The sequence below is a fragment of the Anser brachyrhynchus genome (assembly GCF_964034855.1).
Source record: "Anser brachyrhynchus genome assembly, chromosome: 1".
Taxonomy (NCBI): domain Eukaryota; kingdom Metazoa; phylum Chordata; class Aves; order Anseriformes; family Anatidae; genus Anser; species Anser brachyrhynchus.
Genome location: NC_137694.1, coordinates 210,512,545 through 210,531,846, shown reverse-complemented (window position 1 = coordinate 210,531,846; position 19,302 = coordinate 210,512,545). Strand labels below are relative to the sequence as shown.

General features: G+C 48.9%; 1 protein-coding gene and 1 long non-coding RNA gene across 2 annotated transcripts in view; one reads left to right on the top strand and one right to left on the bottom strand.

Annotated features, from left to right (window-relative positions):
- The window catches only part of DGAT2 (diacylglycerol O-acyltransferase 2), a 21,042-nt gene extending 8,759 nt beyond the window's left edge, over nt 1-12,283 (top strand). Inside the window, exons 5-8 of the mRNA XM_080577696.1 lie at nt 5,434-5,638; nt 9,384-9,558; nt 9,886-10,088; nt 10,859-12,283. Of these exons, the coding sequence (XP_080433822.1) occupies nt 5,434-5,638; nt 9,384-9,558; nt 9,886-10,088; nt 10,859-11,013 (738 nt within the window). The 3' untranslated portion in view covers nt 11,014-12,283. The remainder of the gene's footprint in view (nt 1-5,433; nt 5,639-9,383; nt 9,559-9,885; nt 10,089-10,858) is intronic.
- LOC308188523 lies at nt 11,184-19,302 on the bottom strand. Its single transcript, XR_013945547.1, has 2 exons — nt 17,925-19,302; nt 11,184-17,231 (listed from the first exon to the last, which is right to left on the bottom strand). It is a non-coding gene; the product is annotated as an uncharacterized lncRNA (long non-coding RNA).

Here is a 19,302-nt window from a genome sequence, read left to right as displayed (position 1 = left end):
TTATTTCATAGCAATCAGTGAAATTAGTTCTAAACTCTCTGGTTTGGGGTGTTGGGGTCCAGTGGTGGGGATATCTCCAAGTCCCTGGTTTGTGCTCGTACTTTCCCTGGTAGTTCAGCCATCCTGCAGCCAGGACAGGGCTGCCAGCCTGCTCTGGGGGCTGTCGAATTCACCAAAGGAGTTGGAAGGAACCAGAGGGCAAATTCAGCAAGGGGGGAACTTGATGCTCCTTTGGAAGGACACACAGGTGGAAGGACTATTATATAAGGCTGTTGGCAAGCGTTTGATCAGGCCGAGCAAAAGGGAGGCACCTTGGATGGCTATTTAACGAGCCACCCTGCTCCAAGGGAGTCCATTGCGTTGGAGAATCCAATTCCTGCAGGAAGCCAAAGCAGCACAGCCTGGATTCCTTCTTCCCAAGTCACTTGAACTCCCAGGGGCATGACTGTGCTGCCGGCCAACGAGCCTCTTGCCACGCTCTTGCTGCTCTTAATGGGTAATTCTGGGAGGTTTAGGTGTACGTGGAAAATATTGCAGCCGCACAGGCTGCCAGGTCGGCTCCATAGCTAAACGGGAGCAGAGCAGGCTGTGGTTTGGGAGATGAGACTTTAAGGGCTTGCCACAAGCCCTGCTGCCTTGATATTGCATAAAATCAAAGCAGGCAAGTTTCTCCTGGAGACTTTGAGCCAAGGGGGCCACCGCTGGTGGCTGGTCCCATTGTGTGACCGTCCCTTTGCGTGGCACCCATCATCCAGCCCTGTGGCTCAGCCCCACCGTGGGTATTAAAAGCTTAGCAAACACTGGGCTGCTCAGGTATGTGAACTCTGCAGTTTTAGGTAGATAAACTGAACTTCTTTGCAGTTTTAGGTAAATCCTTGCTAGTTCGCGCATTTGCAAGGTCCCCTTCTGGCTGTAATTCCCTTGTTGCTAAAGGGGTGGAGTTGTGCAAGGTTTGCAGAGCCAAATGGTAAATGGGAGCTGAAGGGCAGAACAGGAGGGATGGCAGCTTCTGTTTGGGCTTGTGGAAGGCCTGGGAATTCCTTGGATAAACTATTTATCTGTCTTCATTAAGTGGGAGATTGGTGTAGAGACAAACATTGTTTGAATCTTCTTCTGGCTGCAAAATTCACCTTGGCTGGATCCTCAGCTGCCTGTAAGGGCTCAGCAGGGCTTGGTTCCTCCCTTGGGCTGGCTTGCTGAGGTCTGCACTGCCACACGTCCACTGAGCACCACGGGGGCCAGTCACATCAGTGCCTCGAACAATTTTGCCAGCAGCTCTCGTAATGTCCAGCTTGCCTTTTGCAACCTCTGCATGCAGAGCTGTGCGCAGGTACCGCCTGCAGATTTAACCCATAGTCCAAAAAACAAATAGGAAGTAGCTTCGTAGATCATTTCCCAAATCATTAGAGCCACCTCCCATTTCTGCAGCACCAAAAATGTGGGTGTGGAGGCCAAAAGTCTGCTGTCCTCGGAGGCTGCAGGTCTGGGAGCTGAGGTTTCCTCATGCCAAGCTGCTGTGAGCTCAAGCTGGAGGACCAGGCAGGATCTGGCCGGGCTGAAATGTAACTGGCATCCACCTGACAAAGCTGTGTGTCGTAACTTGGGGCTAGACCTGCTGCAGCCCTCCGGGGGCTTGCTTTACGGGAGTAGCTGCGGGAGAAGCAGGCTCTGCTCTGGTGTGGTTGTTTAGGATGACTTGGCTTGGTTTTACACTTCACTGAGCAGCATCTGCCTCCTGAAATACCAGGGCTATTGTACCCGGAGGTACCCAGGTCGTGTTTCGTAATACCAAGTGGATCTGGGAACCAGCCTGAGTTTGCAGGAGCTCGTCCACGCTCGCTGGGGCTTCGTGCGGCTGCTCCGGCGGTGATGAGCTATTTTAGGGCACCGGGAGCTTAAGTTCGTCTGCTGCTTAGTGGCTGGCCTTGCAGATAGAGCTTTAAGCGCTAAGCAGCGCACAAAGTAGCTGAGGAAGCTGCCAGGGAGCTAAATCCTGCTGCTGAACGGCCAGGGGGGACCCGAGCTCTTGCAGACGTGGGCATGGTGCTGCGCCTGACTCGACCCTGCAGAGGCAGGCGAGGTCTCAGCAGCTTCCCCAGCATCTTCCACCACCCAAAGGTCTTGTTTAGGCAAAAAGGAGCCCTCCCCCGTGCGTGTAGGAGCTGCCGCTGTTTATCTCCAGGGCAAATAACACTTCAGATAGCGATGACGGCAGACCTTTGGCTCTTGGTGATGTCAGGCATTGAGTGTTCGCCAGATGCGTGTGGCGAGACCTTCTCCATCTCCTGCTCAGCTGGAGGTTTTGCTTCCCGTGGGGGATGTAATACGTCGGTGATACCCAGAGCCTGGAGGGGTGTCCAGGTGCTGGTTTGCATTGCTGGGAAGGGGAGAGCAGCTTCTTCCACCACCCAGCTGGGTGGGATGCAGCTAGCTGCAGTCCTTCCATTGTTTTGCAAGTTTAGTTGCAGATCCTGAAGGAGGAGCTGTAAATTCCTGCTTTTTGCGTGCTTCAGTGGCTGCTGTGGCTGGATGTGAGCACTCACCTAAACAACTCGTTCATTCTGCTCTTTGCTGGCTCCATCTCTGCAGCCCCCTTCCTCCACGCTTGCATGCATTATTTACTCCTGTTCCTGCAGATATAACCGGCAGTGCTGTTCTTCGGGTCCGTTTGGCACTCAAATATTTAACTCTGCTTGGTTTGTTTACCCCGATTACACGGCTTTATGGCTCCTGCAGGCAGGCTTAGATCTGTTTGAAGAAATGTGCCTGTGCTAATGGTCGAGCAGGTGGATGGACCTTTGCTCCCACCGCGGTGTGCTCAGTCTCAGGCTGGGTGTGTTGGTGCAGTGGGAAGCGATCAGCATCCTAAGGAAAGATTCGCTTGTGCTCAAGGCCAGGAATAAGTGCTTATGGCCCTTAAACTCCTGTTTCTAGACCAAGTTTAGGGAGCCATCAAGGCTCTGCCTTTGCTGGCAGCTCAGCCCTGGGCTGAGTTTATGCAGCAGCAGCTCTAAGCAACACTTGCAGGTGTTGCACGGGCAAAAGTGGCTGGTGCCTGTGGTGTGGGGCTGTCCTGGCTTGAATTAGCAGGAGGAGGATGTTCTCCATTATATAGATCAGCCATGAAACGTGTTCACCTTCTGCTGGCCCATCTCTCATGGGGCATCCCAAGCAGGGCAGCGGCAAGTGTCTGGGACAAGCTGCTGGGGAAAAGCATCAATGTGAAAGGCAGAACGACTTTGAGCCTGTAAATCCCTGCTGGGAGCCTCGGGAAGGGCCTTCGGAGAGCGAGAACCTTTCTGAAAAGGCTCCCACCTCTGGGGGAAAAATCAGGCACGGCATTGCTCGCACCAAGCAATGTGCAGGCAGCGTGCTGCCGAGCACCAAGCGTATCCTTGCCAAGAGAAGCACAACTCCACGCCTCTGTAACGGGAGATGTTGGCAGACAGACAGACAGACTGACTGACTGGTCTGGCCGGGCTCATGCAAGGAAGGAGCTCCACGTGGGAGCCGGGTGTCCTTGCACGTGGCCGAGGGGCTGGCAGCAGCAGCACAGCACGCGTGGTGTGCCTCCTGCTCCGGAGGGACAAGGACAGCCCCCCTGCTCCAGGCACCTTCCTCTGAGAGCAGCGATACTCGGTGCAGAGGGAGGATGAGGTCTTGGGTCTCTCCTACAGCTGAGCAAGACGTGACGGATGGAGGGGTTACTTGTTGTGCCATCGCTTCCTTTCCCACCACTCTTCCAGGGAGAGAGGTTTCCAGTCTGTGGTCTTGGAGCCCAATTTGTCCAAGGTGGTCAAAGCAGAGGGACAGTCCCTGCACCCTGGGGATGAAAAGCGAAGTCACCTCCTAATTAAGCAAAAAGGGAGAGGGATAAAGGTGTGACATAAGCCATGAGGCTCTACAGAGCTGCTGCAACCCCAAATATCTGCAGACACTTCACAGAGCCCCACGTGACTCCAAATCAAGAGGAAAGTGTGCAGGGGTCGGACACCCAGCTTGGCTAGCCCGCTGCAGCTGCTGTCTTAAACCCTGCAAATGCTGCAGAGAGCAGCAGGAGCGTGGGGAGAGGAGGAGGGAATGGCATTTCTGGGCACTCGCTCAGCATGTCGCAACTGGGCTTCAGCTCCCCGTAGCATGATTCAACAAAACCGGCTCGCGTGCTGCTGCTGCCAAAGCACTTCTTGGCCACGGCGGCGGGGTACGTAACGCGCGGCTTTCCGCAGCGTCACACCAGGTTTTTTCCTACAGGGGCTGACACAAAGCGTGACCTTTGCATGTACAATCAGGGGCTGCAGAGATGGTCAGAGCGTCGTGCTGAAGGGCAGCCGGGGCTTGTAGGTGCTGCCCCGGTCTGAGAGCTGCTGGGGTGCAGCAGCCAGCAAAAAAAGTTGTTATTGCAACTGGAAAAACAAGTAATTTTGATTTAAAATCCCTACTCCTGTATTAGCAGAGGAAACAAGGCTAGCATCTGGTTTTTCTCTGGGCTTTAGGGTAAAGAGTGATGGAGCAGTCCTTTAATTTGCTCACTTGCCCTGCTTGCATACAGCCAGGGAAAGATGCTCTGATGCATGGGACACTGTTACTTACAGGGGGAGGGAAATTCTCTGGCCCTAATGGAAACAAGGCATGGGTTGTGCTGTGCATGGTTAAAGAAATTTCAGAGTGTCCATGGTGTGAAAACAGAAGGGAATATTAGGTTAGGGACATTGCACAACACCAAATAGCATGGTCACTGCCACTGGAGTGCATCCTGCAGAAACCTGAGCGCTGCTGTGGATGGCTCGAGGTGTCTTGTTGGCTCTTTTGGTGTGTAGATCAGTGTGAAATCTCTTGAAAGGAGAACAGTTTCCAATGGTAAGCCTCCCCTCCATGCCTTTTTCCATCTTGGAGGGTGGCCAGAAGGCATGTTAAGCGGTTAGGTCTCTTTTCAGATATTAAGCAAACTTGCTCGTGTTATGGGACATTAATTATTTTTTTCCCTTCTCACTGGGGTGTGAGCCACTAATGTGCCGAGACGGGGCTTGGAAGGAGGCGTAGCCGTGGCTAACAGGACCATGAAGAACTGGGTTGGCTTGGACAAGAGGCTTACAAGAATACCTTTGGGAAGAGTGCAGAAACAAAGGGCACACTCTACTGCAACCAGCCTTTGTTCCTGCTTGGCTGCCTGTCCTGTTAGTGACTAAGATCAGTCTGTTTATTCTGCTTGCTCAGTTCTAGGAGCCAAAGTCTAACCTGCAGCCCTTAATGCAGCCACTGAAATCCAGGAGAGCCGATATCCTCAGCCCTTGGGCTGTTCTTGGTGGGAAGGGGGACAAAAGTGGTGGACTTGTACTGGGGACTTCTTGATTTATTTATTTTTTCAATTATTTTCCTTTTTTTATTATTACATTACATCTGCCTTCATGTGAGCTCACTCCATTTCTTTCCTAGCTGGTTAAAACCCACAATCTGCTGACCACCAGGAATTACATTTTTGGGTACCATCCACATGGCATCATGGGCTTGGGTGCCTTCTGCAACTTCAGCACAGAGGCCACAGGCGTCAGCCAGAAATTCCCCGGGATCCGACCGTACCTTGCTACCCTGGCTGGGAACTTCAGGATGCCCATTTTGAGGGACTACTTAATGTCTGGAGGTGAGTGTAGGAGCTCTTTCCTTCTCCAAACCATGCCTTTGCCCCTCTTTCACGCAGATCTAGTGGAGGTGACCCTGCCCATTGCAGGGGGTTGGAGCTAGATGATCTTTAATCAAAAGCATTCTATGATTCAAGTGAAAAAATGTGGGAGAAACCTGTACAACCCCTTCTCCCTGATAGCATCACACAAACATCACCTCTATAGATGTCAGACGGAAGCTGTGAATAAATGCTCAGGCTGCAAGGGCTGCTGCTTCTCTGCATTCAACCTTAGTTCAAAGATATTCTGGTCCAAGGGCATACTAAAGATATCTGGTACTTGTCTACATCTTCCACAGCCACAACTATGTAAAACAAGTCATCCTAGTTGGTGGTAGGAGGTATTGGTAGATGAAGTTGCGTTGTGTGAAAATATCAAGAATTCCCTAGTCTTTGAAACATGAGCTCCTGGGTCTCATGGCACGAGGCGGCATGCAGCCAAGCTTCATGGTGGTGGTGGATGCCCTCTTCATCCAATTGGTTTTAGATGCCTGCCAGAATTACAGAATTTGGGTGCTCAGAAAAGCCCTTTTCCTGGGAATATTCCTGTAGATGGGCCACGGAGAATAAGCAGTGATATAAACTGCTGAATGACATTTTTAGGTGTTGTTGGGTTTTGTTTTGCTATTTTTTTTAATGGACTCCACTATTTTAATGATGGAGCACTCATAGATTATGGCTGGGCAGAGGAAGCAGCGCTGATAACCTCCAGAAACAGCTCTTGTGTGGCCTGAACTTCCCTTTTGGAGCAAGGGTGCTCAAGAGTTAGGAAGAGACGAGGAAGAAAGGTTTGAAAGACCGTGACATAAGCAATGAAGTAACCTTTTTGCTGCTCCTGGAGCAATCAATATATAATCAATACCATTTACCCTCAATAAATGTACTTAAAAACAGGTATCAGCCTTCTGGCTGGATCTTAACTCGTGGCTGGGAAAAGTGAGGAAGTAGCAGCATTTGGCTTGTCTAGGTTTGACAGTTTCTAGATTACTGCCTTAATTAAGTGAGGGAGAGGAAGACTACTTAGACGTGGTGTACAAAAGGTGCATGCCCCTGCTCAGAAAAAGCAGTATCTGAAGCAAGCTGGTTGCTGTCTGCCTGCATTAGATGGAAATATTTTGGGAATTCTGCAGGACAGCAGTGCATGAGAAGCTGGGATCTGCTTTCCAGACTATTGCACGGCTGTAAGCTTCATTCATCCATGCAGCATCAGCCATTCTGCTTAAAAAAGACCCTTTCAATCTGCACAAGGTGACTGGTAGAAGAAGCCTTGTGCCCATCCAGAGCCACATCCTAGAGCAGAAAGGGTTTCTTTTCTGGGGTAGCCAAGCCAGTACAGTTAAATCAGCGGGAAATCCTGCTCCCTTTGTACTTACTGGATTTAAGGAAGACTGTAGGTGTGATCTCTTGGACAAAATTATCTTTCTGAAAGCCATTATTTGTCTTTACTCTTCCTATACTGAATCTTGAGGGTGTCATTCCAAAGGCTTGGAAATTGTTGCTTGCAAAGTACTGATAGTTCTCTGAATCCTTTGTTTTGTGGACAAACCACTTTGAGTGAAATCCTGGCAAATATTACTGTAGCAATACACAACCTTAGCCATTTTGCAACCACTGTTGCATATTATAGTGTTACAGTGGAGATTAAAGCTACAGCAAGCCTCCTCTGAGGCACAAGGAGATGGCCAGAAAATCCTATATACTGTATAAATGTGCTAAAGAGCACAAGTCTGCACTCGCCACTTGTCTGCATGTCTCATCGCATTTCCTGGAGGAAGGATTTCCATGCTCAGTGCTGTGAGCAGTAGTAATCTCCTGCTGACAAGTGTGAGGGGGCTGAACATAAATCGGTGCTGCTGATAGCCAGGGCCATGTCGTCAGTGAGCCTTGGTGGGCAGGGCAGAAGTACCAAGGCTCTCACAGAGTCATTAAGGTTGGAAAAGCCCTCCAAGATCGTCTGGTCCAACCACCCCCCTGCCACCAATGTCACCCACCAAATCATGTCCCTAAGCACTACGTCCAACCTTGCCTTGAACAACCCCTAGGGATGGTGACTCTACCACCTCCCTGGGCAACCCGTCCCAATGCCTGACCGCTCTTGCTGAGAAGAAATGTCTCCTTATTTCCAACCTGAACCTCCCCTGGCACAACTTGAGGCCATTCCCTGTGGTCCTACCACTGGTTACCTGTGAGCAGAGGCCGACCCCCAGCTCCCCACCCCTTCCTTTCAGGCAGTTGCAGAGAGCAATAAGGCCTGCCCTGAGCCTCCTCTTCTCCAGCCCAAACCCCCCCAGGTCCCTCAGCCGCTCCTCACAGGACTTGTGTCCCAGGCCCTTCCCCAGCTTCGGAGCCCTTCTCTGGACACGCTCCAGGGCCTTGATGTCCTTCTGGTAGTGAGGGGTCCAAAACTGAACACAGCACATCCTACTGGGCGGCCAGCACAGCTGAGTCTTTCAGAGAAACATGGTCAGGGACAGCTGTAGCTGTGCTGAATGAAGTTGGATGGGTTTTTCCATCTTCAAATCCAGCCATCTGGAGAAAGGTCTGCTCCCCTGTGGCCTGGAGCTGGGGTGAGGTGGTGACCTTGGTGTCCAGTGTTTAAAGATACACACAAAGGCTTGCAGGCCTGCCCTGGGTAATTCCAGGGGACCCATTCATCACTTCAGTTCTTGGTTCAAGTGACTACCATGAGATGTGCAGAATCAGCTTCTAAAATTAAATAGCATGTACTACTGCCCTTCGTGGTGCAACGACCTTAAGTACTCGGCGCAGCTCGGACAAGTTGTGTGGATGGGAATGTAAATGATGGCATCTCGTTTTTCCTTGGCTTATGCTAGCCAAAAATGTGAGGCATGAGCAAGCTCAGACAGTAACTGTAGGGTAAAACCATGACTTTAGGGGTAGAAGATCACACTTCTTAATATTTTCAGAGCAATAGAGTAGAAATCAAAGGGTCCCTTTTTCATCTGGCTGAATGGGATCGCAGGAGTGAGGCCTGGTGCTTCAGCTTTGCAGAGCACTCCCTGCCCTGAGGTGCTATGGGTGGTAGTACAGCCCTGTCCCTGCCAGCACACAATCGAGGAAAGGACCTTCCCAGGCACTCATCCCAGAATATGGACTTACCTGAGCACCTTGCCCTTCCCGTGCAAGGGCTTGAGATGTTATTTTGGAAGTTTGAATTATTTTTCAAATTAATCCACGCTAGATGTCTCTTTGTGTTTTTTTTTGTATCGCTAAAGCATCCTCACAGGCTGACTTATTCTACTATTTGGTTTTGCTGAGAAACTGGTCAGATTCAGACTTGTATCCATCAACATCACACAGCTGCTTTGCCTCCACCCTAAGGATAAACCAGCTCCAGTTTGCATGGAGGGAGGAGGACTTAAACAACTGCCTTGTGCATCGCTAAGCACAGAAGGAAATCCTTGCTGAAATCTTGCATTTAAAGGCAATTTTTTGAGAGCTGGTGGTGGTGGAGTTTGTCTATGACCAAGTCTAGCGCTGTCCAGTCCTATTAAATGCTTGTGTAGTCAAGGAACAGGCTGCCTGATAATATACCCAGCCCTTTTCCATGACCACAGGGAAATTTGGCAACTCAACTAGAAGCAGAAAGTTTGTGCCTTGATTGCAAGGGTAGCTGGTGTCTTCAGGATCATCCAGGCCGTTCCTCATCTTGCAGCTGGTTCTTATATCTCCCCCTACTCTGCAGGTATATGTCCTGTGAACCGCGACAGCATAGACTACATCTTATCCAAGAACGGCAGCGGCAACGCCATCATCATCGTGGTGGGGGGAGCGGCGGAGTCCCTGAACTGCACCCCGGGGAAGAACTCCGTGACGCTGAAAAACCGGAAAGGATTTGTGAAACTGGCTCTACGGCACGGGTAAGAGGCAACCTTGACGCTCGAGCAGTACTGTTAGCATACAAAAAGTGGTCTCATCCCCTAAGGAAAATGATGTCTTGGATGGATACTTTCTGCAGTCTTGCTGTGTTGCACAGCTCCATGCCCAAAGCCTCAAACACATGAACCTGTCCCATCTTCTGCCAAGTCTAGCAGACTTGCCATGTCTGTGCTTTGTGCTGCAAATAAAGCTCTGGCCAATAAAATCTGTGAGTGTGCAGCCTTAAAGAGTGCACGGCAACGTGTGGTGCTGCAATACTGACCGCAGCCCAGGGGCACGGGGGTTCTAACACCTCTCCATCCTTCTAGTGCGGACCTGGTTCCTGTCTACTCCTTCGGAGAGAACGAAGTGTACAAGCAAGTGATCTTCGAGGAGGGTTCCTGGGGAAGATGGGTTCAGAAGAAGTTTCAGAAGCACATTGGCTTTGCTCCGTGCATCTTTCATGGCCGTGGCCTCTTCTCCTCCAACACATGGGGCTTGTTACCGTACTCCAAGCCCATCACCACTGTCGGTAAGGTTTTGGGGTGAACATGTGTGCCTCCCTAGGTAGCAGCATACTTGAATCTGTGCCATATCCCCACTCTAGCTTGGTCTTGGGGTGTTGCAAAACTCCATTTATAAAACTCCATTTTCCCTTCTTTATGAAACCTCCCAGCTCAAGTTGAGAATGAGCCACAACAGCTTCCAGAGGCTGCAAGACTCCCATCATACTCTGCCAGCCAGTTGAGCCAGTGAGCTCATTTTGGGCAAAATGGTGTCTCTGCTACCTTCTCTGCTCTTGGACAGCCAAAATCAGAAGCGGCTTGCCCTACTACTGGCAACGTGGTGCTGTCTGATAGCTGAGCCTTAATGCCAACCCTAACGTGTGCCTCTTGCGTCTTCCATTCCAAAGGAACAAGGCTTTTAGGGAAATAAGCGTTTCTTTGCTATTGTGTATAGGGGAAGTATGAGAACCGCAGCTTTTAGCCTTGGTTCCTGTTAATTGTGGGGGGATTTATCACTAGGCTGCAGGCAGCAAATGGGAATTCCTCACCATTTTGCACACAAGCCCTGCTGCTCTTTGTGTAGCTAAAATGGAAAACTTGAAATTAGATCCTAGTGGTGGGATGGTTTTGCTTCAGAGCCTAGCAAAACTGGGGAGGCAAACATCTACCACAATGGCAAGCTGTGCTATGCCAGGGTGAATGTGCTGAGCTAATGCATCTGTAGCCCTAGAGGACAGATCTCCAGGGTATACAGGAGCATTAAACCTAACCTGTGGGTTTTTTCCTTTTTTATCAGTTGGCGAGCCCATCACCATCCCCAAAATTGATAATCCATCCCAGAAGGAAGTGGACTTCTACCACAGCATGTACGTGGACTCCCTGATCAAACTCTTTGACAAGTATAAGAGCAAATTTGGTCTGCCAGAGACTGACGTCTTGGAAGTCAACTGAAGGGACTGGCTCAGCAGCAGCACCTCCTTCTCTCTGATTCAGCCCATCTTCTCCAGGAGTCCAAACCGTCATCATGCATTTGAAAGCATGTGTGGGTGTATGTGTCTTCTTAAAGAAAGTGTTTAAAGTATTGCTAGACCACTTGTAAAAATAATTATTAAAAAAAAAAGTATTTACTTAAGATAAATCCCATTACAAACATCTTTCTGTCCAAAAGAGCACAACTCCCCATTGCTGTGAGGATTTGGATGGGGGAAATGATTGCCTTTGTTATCTGCTCTATAATGCTGTTGGATTGCCAGTGGTGGATTAGAAGCATTCCTACATCTACTGCGCAAGCTATTTTGGGAGGGCAGCATCCAGCTGGTTCTCAACCAGAAAGTAGCAGGCTGATTTGACCAGGAGAGCAGTATTACAGGCGCGTTGCACAAGAGCCGTGCTGAGACATGCTTTACCTAGCACAAGGGCTTCTCTGCTTCGGAAAAGCCCCTTCTGAAAGCACCAGCAGGCTGCCAAAACCCAGGCAGGGCACTTACCCTGCGTGGTGCGGGGAACCAAAGGATGTGTGAGTCTAGAGGACCTCGATCCATACAGCGTACCGGATACTTTGGTGGCTGTAACTTCACTTCTCGTGTCTGGAAAGTCACTTTAGAAGCAGGTCTGTCCCAGGTGCTACTTGCACAGTGGTACGTAGCAGGAAAGACAGGACTCCTTCATAGCCACGAAGCTCCGAGGACAAGTTCTAGGAGCAGTGGGACGGTGCAATGGTGTGGCCCCAGTGTTGCAGACCCTTAGGGTAAGCCAGTAGGGGTAAATGCAGCGGGACTGTTCGTGTTTTGGATCCCAGAAAAATCATTTGGGGAAAGCTTAGGAGTAACTTCTGCCCAAAGATGGCTTTTAAATATTCTGTCCAGTGAATGTAAAGGAGTAGCCTTCTCACGCATAGGATCTGGTGAGCGACTTTTTAAAGTGTTTATAAAATGTTTACGTGGCTGCTAACAGTGCTTGTAGTGAGATTTCTTCAGAGTACAGCGTGTTTGTGTAAACCTGAAACATTGCACTACTTGCATGTCTGACCTGCCTTTGCAAACGTTCGGTGAGTGTATTTTGAGCTCTAAAATGTGCCTTTCTTCCATGCAAGAGGACGGTACTTCACATTCCTGGAATCTTGCCTCTGACGACAAACGTCCATCTGTCATATTTGATAGACCGTTGTATTACAGAGTACCGATTTTTGTACAAATTTCTAGAAATAAAACTTGAGCAAAAACAGCGGGCTGCTTTGGTCTCTTCCGTGTTGTGGTATGTGGCTGGGTTCGTGTTACACCAATTATTTGTGTAATTGCAGCTGTGCCTGGGCTTTCATGGGGAGAAAAGGGGTTGGTCTGTCCAAAAGGAGACCCGTGCTTACCTGCATGATTCCCACATGATATACTCATGAGATTAAGAAAATCTTTGTGGTTTAAGGGGTGTGGGTGTGTAAGGAGCTACAGTTGACTACTTCCACCTCTGGACCTTGTTTGCTGAGCAGATAAAATTCATGCCCTATTGCTCCTTCCAGCAAGGGACTTTATTGCTGCTGCCTAGCGAAGGAAGAGCAGGATTGCATCCTCCCAGCTCCTGTCTGAGCCCCCAGCCTCCCTCCACGGGAGGTGCAAACACTCCAGAAATAGCACGCATTGCTGGAAAGTTCATGTGGGCTCTTTTAGTAACAAGTGAGGGCTTAACCTGTTGTCTGTCGGGCTGGGGGGGGTGGTCTGTGAGCCTGTTATTTGCACAGGCTTAAACTCGCTATGGTGACACTGCTGCTTTTCACAGTGAAAAAATTATTTTTTTTGCCTTTTTTCAGGCTTGGCCATAGGCTTTGAAAGCCTCCCAGTCTAGAAGATAAACCTGGCTGCTTCCTAGTAAATCTGGTCCTGGTTTCTGCTAGCAGATACTAACGCTGCGTTGCTGTGACTTGGCTGGAACGGCGCAGGGAGGAGAGCCATGAAACTGGGAGCAGAGCCCTGGGATGCTCTGCTGCGAGCCCTCTGCGTGACCTGGGGGAGGACGTCTCTCTCGGAGCTTTCTCAAAGCTGCGTGCTCGGTTATCAAGTTTTATATCAAAGCACAGCTGCTGCTTGCAAATTCTCTAAAGCAGAGGAGGGAGGGAGCTGCTCCAAACAAGGACCCACTCCTGCGCAGGGCTGTGCTAACGAATCTCCTGTAATTGTCCCTTCTGCAAGGCGGGGCCAGCTCTGCCCAAAACTGGCTGTGCTTGAAGGGGACACCAAGTCCTATAAATTAAGGTCTAACGTGAAACTGCTCCTGAATGTTATTTTCTAGCTGCTTACCACCCGTTTGTAGGAGGATTCTTTCCTTTGATCTCATCTTGTGCCCAAGGTCCGTGCTGGGCTCATGTTTCAAGCACTGTTCTGAGCTGATCTTGTGAACAAATGACGCCCTCTGAGCTGTTGTTTTTTTCTGCAGTCAGTTTTCCCTTCTCCAGTGGATAAGAGCCTTATCTAAAATTCACCTGGCCTGTGGTGTTTTTAGGGATTTTAACTGATTTAGGAAAAGACTATAGGCACCTATACAGGCACCTATATCTCCTGCTTCCTCCCTAGCCAACACAACATGGGCACTTCTTGGGGAGGGGGTGCCTTGGGTGTACACAGCACCAGGACAAGAGAGATGAAAATGTAAAATAATCTAAGCATTAACAGAAATTAAAGTTGCCACCTCTGACTCGATGGTGGCCTGCTGCGGGTTGCTGGAAGGATGGCGATGGTGTCAGGAGCACTGTGCTCTTATTGCCTTCTTGTCCAGGCACCTTCTGTTGGCCGTAACAAGGGGTGGGATTCTGCTTCTGCTAGATCACATAAAGTTGTTCTTAGTACTTTTTTTTCTTTTCCTTTTTCCTTTCTTTTTCTTTTTTCTTTTTCCTTTTTCCTTTTTTCTTTTTTCTTTTTTCTTTTTTCTTTTTTCTTTTTCTTTCTCTTTCTTTCCTTTTTTTTCTTTTTTTTTTTCTTTTTTTTCTTTTTTTTTTTTTTGAGAAATGGGCATCTTTGCTTTCTGGCGGACCTGTCTTGCCTTTAGCTAAGCAACTTCCTTTCCTCTGCTGTTGTTTAGCTTGGTGTTAAAGTGCATTTGCACTTCTCTGGTGCTTTTAGACCTCCCTGCAAGAGTCCTGCTGCCCCCATCCCCTCCCTCAGGGCTTTCTGGCTTCAGTCTTTCTGCCTCTTTCTTCACCCCTTCCCAAGGATGCTCTTCCCTTCTGCCTGGGGCTGGGCTCACAAATTTGCCTGTTCAAAGGGGAAGGAAAGCAGCTGGGGGCCTTTCAATCTGTTTTTGTCCCTGTTTGTGCCTCCTTACCGGCTCAAAGAAGGGGGATTTTCACTGCCACCTCTTCTTCCTTGTGCTTTTAAGTAGCTTATGTCCTTTGCCTCAAATCAGAGCCCTCCCTCCAGCAAACAGAGCTGGAGAAAAAGGCTAGGTGGCTAATTATACGGAAAAAAGCATGGGAATAGGATGCAGGCCACCCGCAATGATTCCTGCCTCAACCGCCAGCCATAGGGGATCCTGAGCACGTTACATAGGATTATTTAGCTGTTTTTTTCCCCAGCTGCAAAGCAGGGAAGTGATATTTTTTTATGGCGTTAGCATGTCAGCAGGAAAAATGGTGGGATGTCACAACTTGGTTTGAGACTCTCATTAACTCGGGCAGGATAAACAAAAGTGTCATTTGCAGGGCACGGCCGTTTGGGTTTAAGGATCTTTTTTATTAGGTCTGGAAACAGAGCAGGGACTGAGGAAAGGGGTGGGAAAAATAAAAAAAAAAAAAAAAGAAAAAAAAAAGAGAGGACATGCTGCCCTCCAGAGGTGCCTGTCAGTAACTCCACGATAAGAAAAAAGCATTTTGGGGAAATGCCAGGAAGTAATGCCGAGAAACCACGAAGCCAGCCTGGAATGGCTTTGTACTAGGCGGAGGCACAGAGCGGGAATGGATGCATTACCGTCTGGATAAATATTTTGTCAGTTTAGCCCAAGCAGCAGCGCCACACGGAATAACAAATGAACCTCCACAGCGCGAATCCTTCTGAGCTTCACGCAGTAAAATGATCCTCGGGAAAATGGTGCTAGTTGGCAACAGCTCAGTTAAATGAGGTTTTTCCCTTTCGGGAAGAATCCTGGTATGATGAAAATGGGCAAATTTCTGCCAGGGGTTCATGAGACCACCTTTTGCAGCTGAAAGGGCAAGAAACGAATAGGCCGATGCAGAGATTGCTCTGCTTTGTGGTTTTCTTTTCTCCTTCTGCCTTGGGAGCATAGGGATGAGGATGTTTTAACAGGCTGTAAAAGGCTTTAAAAGAAGCCTGGTGGGGATCTGAGCTCTGTGCATGGCCTGATCATTGACTGATCCTCTTTTTTTTTTTCCTAGGTCTGATCCACTCATGCTGGCTGATGAGACATAGGGAGTTTTTCCTGGCTTTGCTCCATGACTTCTGCTGTGCCTTGAACCAGGATACAGTGCAGCCTGGCCCTCCCGTCTTGTTTGACCCAACTAATTATTAGCCTCTGTGCCAAGATCTCATATCTGGAGAGGTGTGGATTTGACAGATGGGCCTCTCGGTGGGTAAGGAATTGGCTGGGTGGTCACACTCAGAGAGTTGTGGTCAACGGCTCCATGTCCAGGTGGAGATCAGTAAGGGGGGGCAGGAAAGCCGGGGAGGGACTCTTTGTCAGGGCTGGGGGGACAGGACGAGGGGCACCGGCTGGAGCCTGGCAGGGGGGAGGCTTCGGGGAGACGTTGGGAAGAAATTCTTCCCTCTGAGGGCGCTGAGGCCCTGGCCCAGGCTGCCCAGAGGAGCTGGGGGTGCCCCAGCCCTGGCGGTGCCCAAGGCCAGGCTGGGTGGGGCTGGGGGCAGCCTGGGCTGGGGGCAGGGGGCCCTGACCATGGCAGGGGGTGGAATTATGTGGGCTTTAGGGCCCCTTCCAACCCAAACCATTCCATTATTCTATGATTTCATTTGTGTGATATCCCCAAAGCATTCTTGTTGTAGGTTCCTTAATAAGAAGTCATAGTTCTCCCAGTCAGGCATCAGAAAGAACTGGAGTCACGTTTATTTCTATTCTCCCTGCTCTGAGAGAATGAGTTTGGGCAAAACTAGCTCAGTTCTCCAGACATTAAGTTCTCTGACCAGAATTTCTGTAGACACCAGTAGCTGTTGCCTGTTTTCTCTACTGTCAAACGAGCTCTTCCACCTCGGGCCCATAATGCTGACAGAGCACACCAAACCCTCAGCCTCCATCCTGGCCACAGGTTTACCCCTGACCAAGTGGCTGGGCTGCTAAGTGTCTTGAGACACGTCTTGTTCGATGAAATAACAGGAGGGTTTGGAGTCCTTATCAGAACAGGTATCAGAGCCACAACATCCGTCTGTTCTCCCTCCTCGTCATGTCAGAGGGCCTGGATGTGCCTTCCAACAAACTGGAAGTAAATTGTGCTAAATGGGTGTATGGGTTTCATCAGTAAAGAGTCAGTCAAAATGTTCTGACCTAGAAATGATACCTGGCGAGTCAAAGATCAAGAAAGATTTCAGTACAAATGCTGCCTTGGGGATGCTTTGCAGCAAGAGGGCTCCCAGCCAACGCCTGCATCGATTTTTTTTCTTTCATATTCATTAATGGATCGTCCTGCAGAGGCTTTCAACTCAAAAGGCTTGAAAAAGCTCTATGAATATTCCACACAAGGATTTGCTTTGCTCATTGGTGAAATTCAACCACTTAGGGGGTGGGAAACACCCTTACACATCAGGTGAAGTCAGGGAGTCAGAACAGCACCTCTGCAAGATGGAAATACAGTAAAGGGAAGGGACTTGAAATCAAGCAGAAGATAAATTTATTTCGGAGACTCCTGTCCATGTGGCAGGGGATATTTCATGACCATGCCTGAGCAGAAGCTTAGTTTTTTTTGCCTCTTGCTTGGATGACAGTTGTTGCAGTGACTTGGAGGCCCGGTGCTTCTTCAGCAGTGAGTTGCCATCTTCTGGCCTTGATGTAAGGCTCACTGAAATCAGAAAAACCCTTCTGCTTGGTTCGCATGGGCTTTTAATGTAGTCCCCAGTGAAGGATCCAGGAGCAACCGCTTTGGAGTGGCTGGGGGTGACGGAGCCCATGTGCAAAATGGTCACGCAGCTGCTTCGGTGTGGGTGTCACTGTGCGGACACAGCGTCCTGCAAACAAGCAGAAAGCTCCAACTGATTTAACTTCTCTTTAATCTCTCTGGAATTAGCAAAGTCCAAGGTTGTGGATTTGCTTACAGAGCAAAGAAGCTGCCTGTTATCAGTTCCTTCTCCAGAGCAATGGCTCATCTTCTAGATCCACTGAAACTTTCTATTAAATAATAATTATCCCAAGGGAAAATAACATTTGAGTTTTTGTGTCGTTGTGCACTTAAGCTATTGGGGCTAACACTTCAGCTCAATGTATGACCCTGTAGCAGTGCTTCCAGCTTCTTTTCCATCTCCTACCAGTTAAATCCCACACAGGAGATGTGACATGTTAGCGATACCATCAGCAGACAGAGCACGTTTGTTAGGCTGGGGAGTTGCAGAGGTGTCCTGCTTTCACCTGCACAGCCCTAGGACTGCCCCCAGAAGGATCAACACCATAGTATATATAATGTAAGACCTGTAATTCCTCTGTCTGGTGTGGTCCCAAAGCATACAATTTAATGAATACAGATATAGCCTTCTCGTATAGCCAACTGAAAACCCTGAGGGAAAAATACTGGAAAGTAGTATTCCTTATCCCAAGCTGATTAATTCTCTCCCTTATTTTTTGTTTCCTGTTCTGCCTTTTAGTCCATGACACATTCATTTTCTGTAGGGTGCAATAAACTTGTTCAGCAGTCTCTGTTAACTTACCAAGCTTATTCAGTAATCATGAAGATTCATCCAGCATCTTCTATTCTGGAGCACATCGAAGGGCTTTGGAGTTTTGGATTTATATCTGAGCCAAAACAGCACCATGTTTTCCCAGCTATGCTGCAACAGCATTCAGGGGGCAACACGCCACCTTGCCAAGCCCTGATCGAGCAGGACGCAAGCCATCCTTCACCCTAACCTCATACGGAGGTCCTGCAAAGACAAAAACTCGTGTGAGTTTAATGCAGACGTGTCCCTGAATAAGCACACCGAAGGCTCACAGCTTTAATCCCAAGTGCCATTTCCAGGAGGCCTTTTTCAAACAACCCAAGCCGTCTTGGCCCAATTCTGCCTTGCCTGTGAAACCTGCTAAGATCACAGCATGGCTTCACGTGTCAGCAATTCCCGTTTGCCACCCCAAAAACGCAACGTATTATCAAGAGCTGGCTCTCGCTGCTTCCAAACTGAGAAGGTTTTGCGAGGTTCTTTGAACATTTATTGAACTCGTTAAACTTTTCCTGTCAAGAGCTTTTCTTTACGGCAACAGTGGTGAAGCAATAACATCCTTCTGAAGGGAGTTTTTACAACCCCCTGCCACTTCACCCCCCTCCAGCTCTGTTAGACAATAAGCTTTTGTTTGGATTTTTTTCAGCCAGCCAACTCAAACAACTTCCAAACTAACCGGCAACGCTCTGGCTGGAGTAAATGGGTTGAAATATCTTCTCCAAAATAAAAAATCAGGCTCACATACAGAGGTTATACTGTAACCCAGAGGATGAGATTGTGTCAGGGCTGATGCAGGGGCTGGCACTGTTGCAGCATCCACCATTGAACTGGATCCCACCATCCTCATCATGTCTTAGCCACCTGGTAAACCTCATCCCAAGCCAGCAGGACTTGATGAGGTGTGGAGTTTTGTTTTTGCAAACCCTCACTTCACCATACACCTGATCAAAAAAGCACCAAAGATGTTCAATTTTGATCTGTTGACTTTGGTAGGTTTGAGATCAGCCTATCTTGGTTGGGTGGCTTCAGTCTGTGAACACATTTCTCCAGCTACCCAGAAAAACCAGCAGGACAAACAACATCCTTTCCCCCAAACCACAATGCTTTACTGTATTGAAGGCTTCAAGGAAATAATACACGCATGGTTTTAAAGCAGTATGGTTGAAAGCATTGCATGTTTTTCCAGAAATGAGTTTTGTTTCACTGGCTGTTACTCTCTATTTAGTAATTGTGCTGTGGAGATGGGGGAAGAACCCAGGTGCCAAAAGCTTTTGCCCTTAGCAAAGAGACACTCACTGCCTACAGCATTTACAAAACAATTCTTCTTGTACAACCTTGTCCACATGGGAACAAGGCAGTTTGTAAGGGTTGA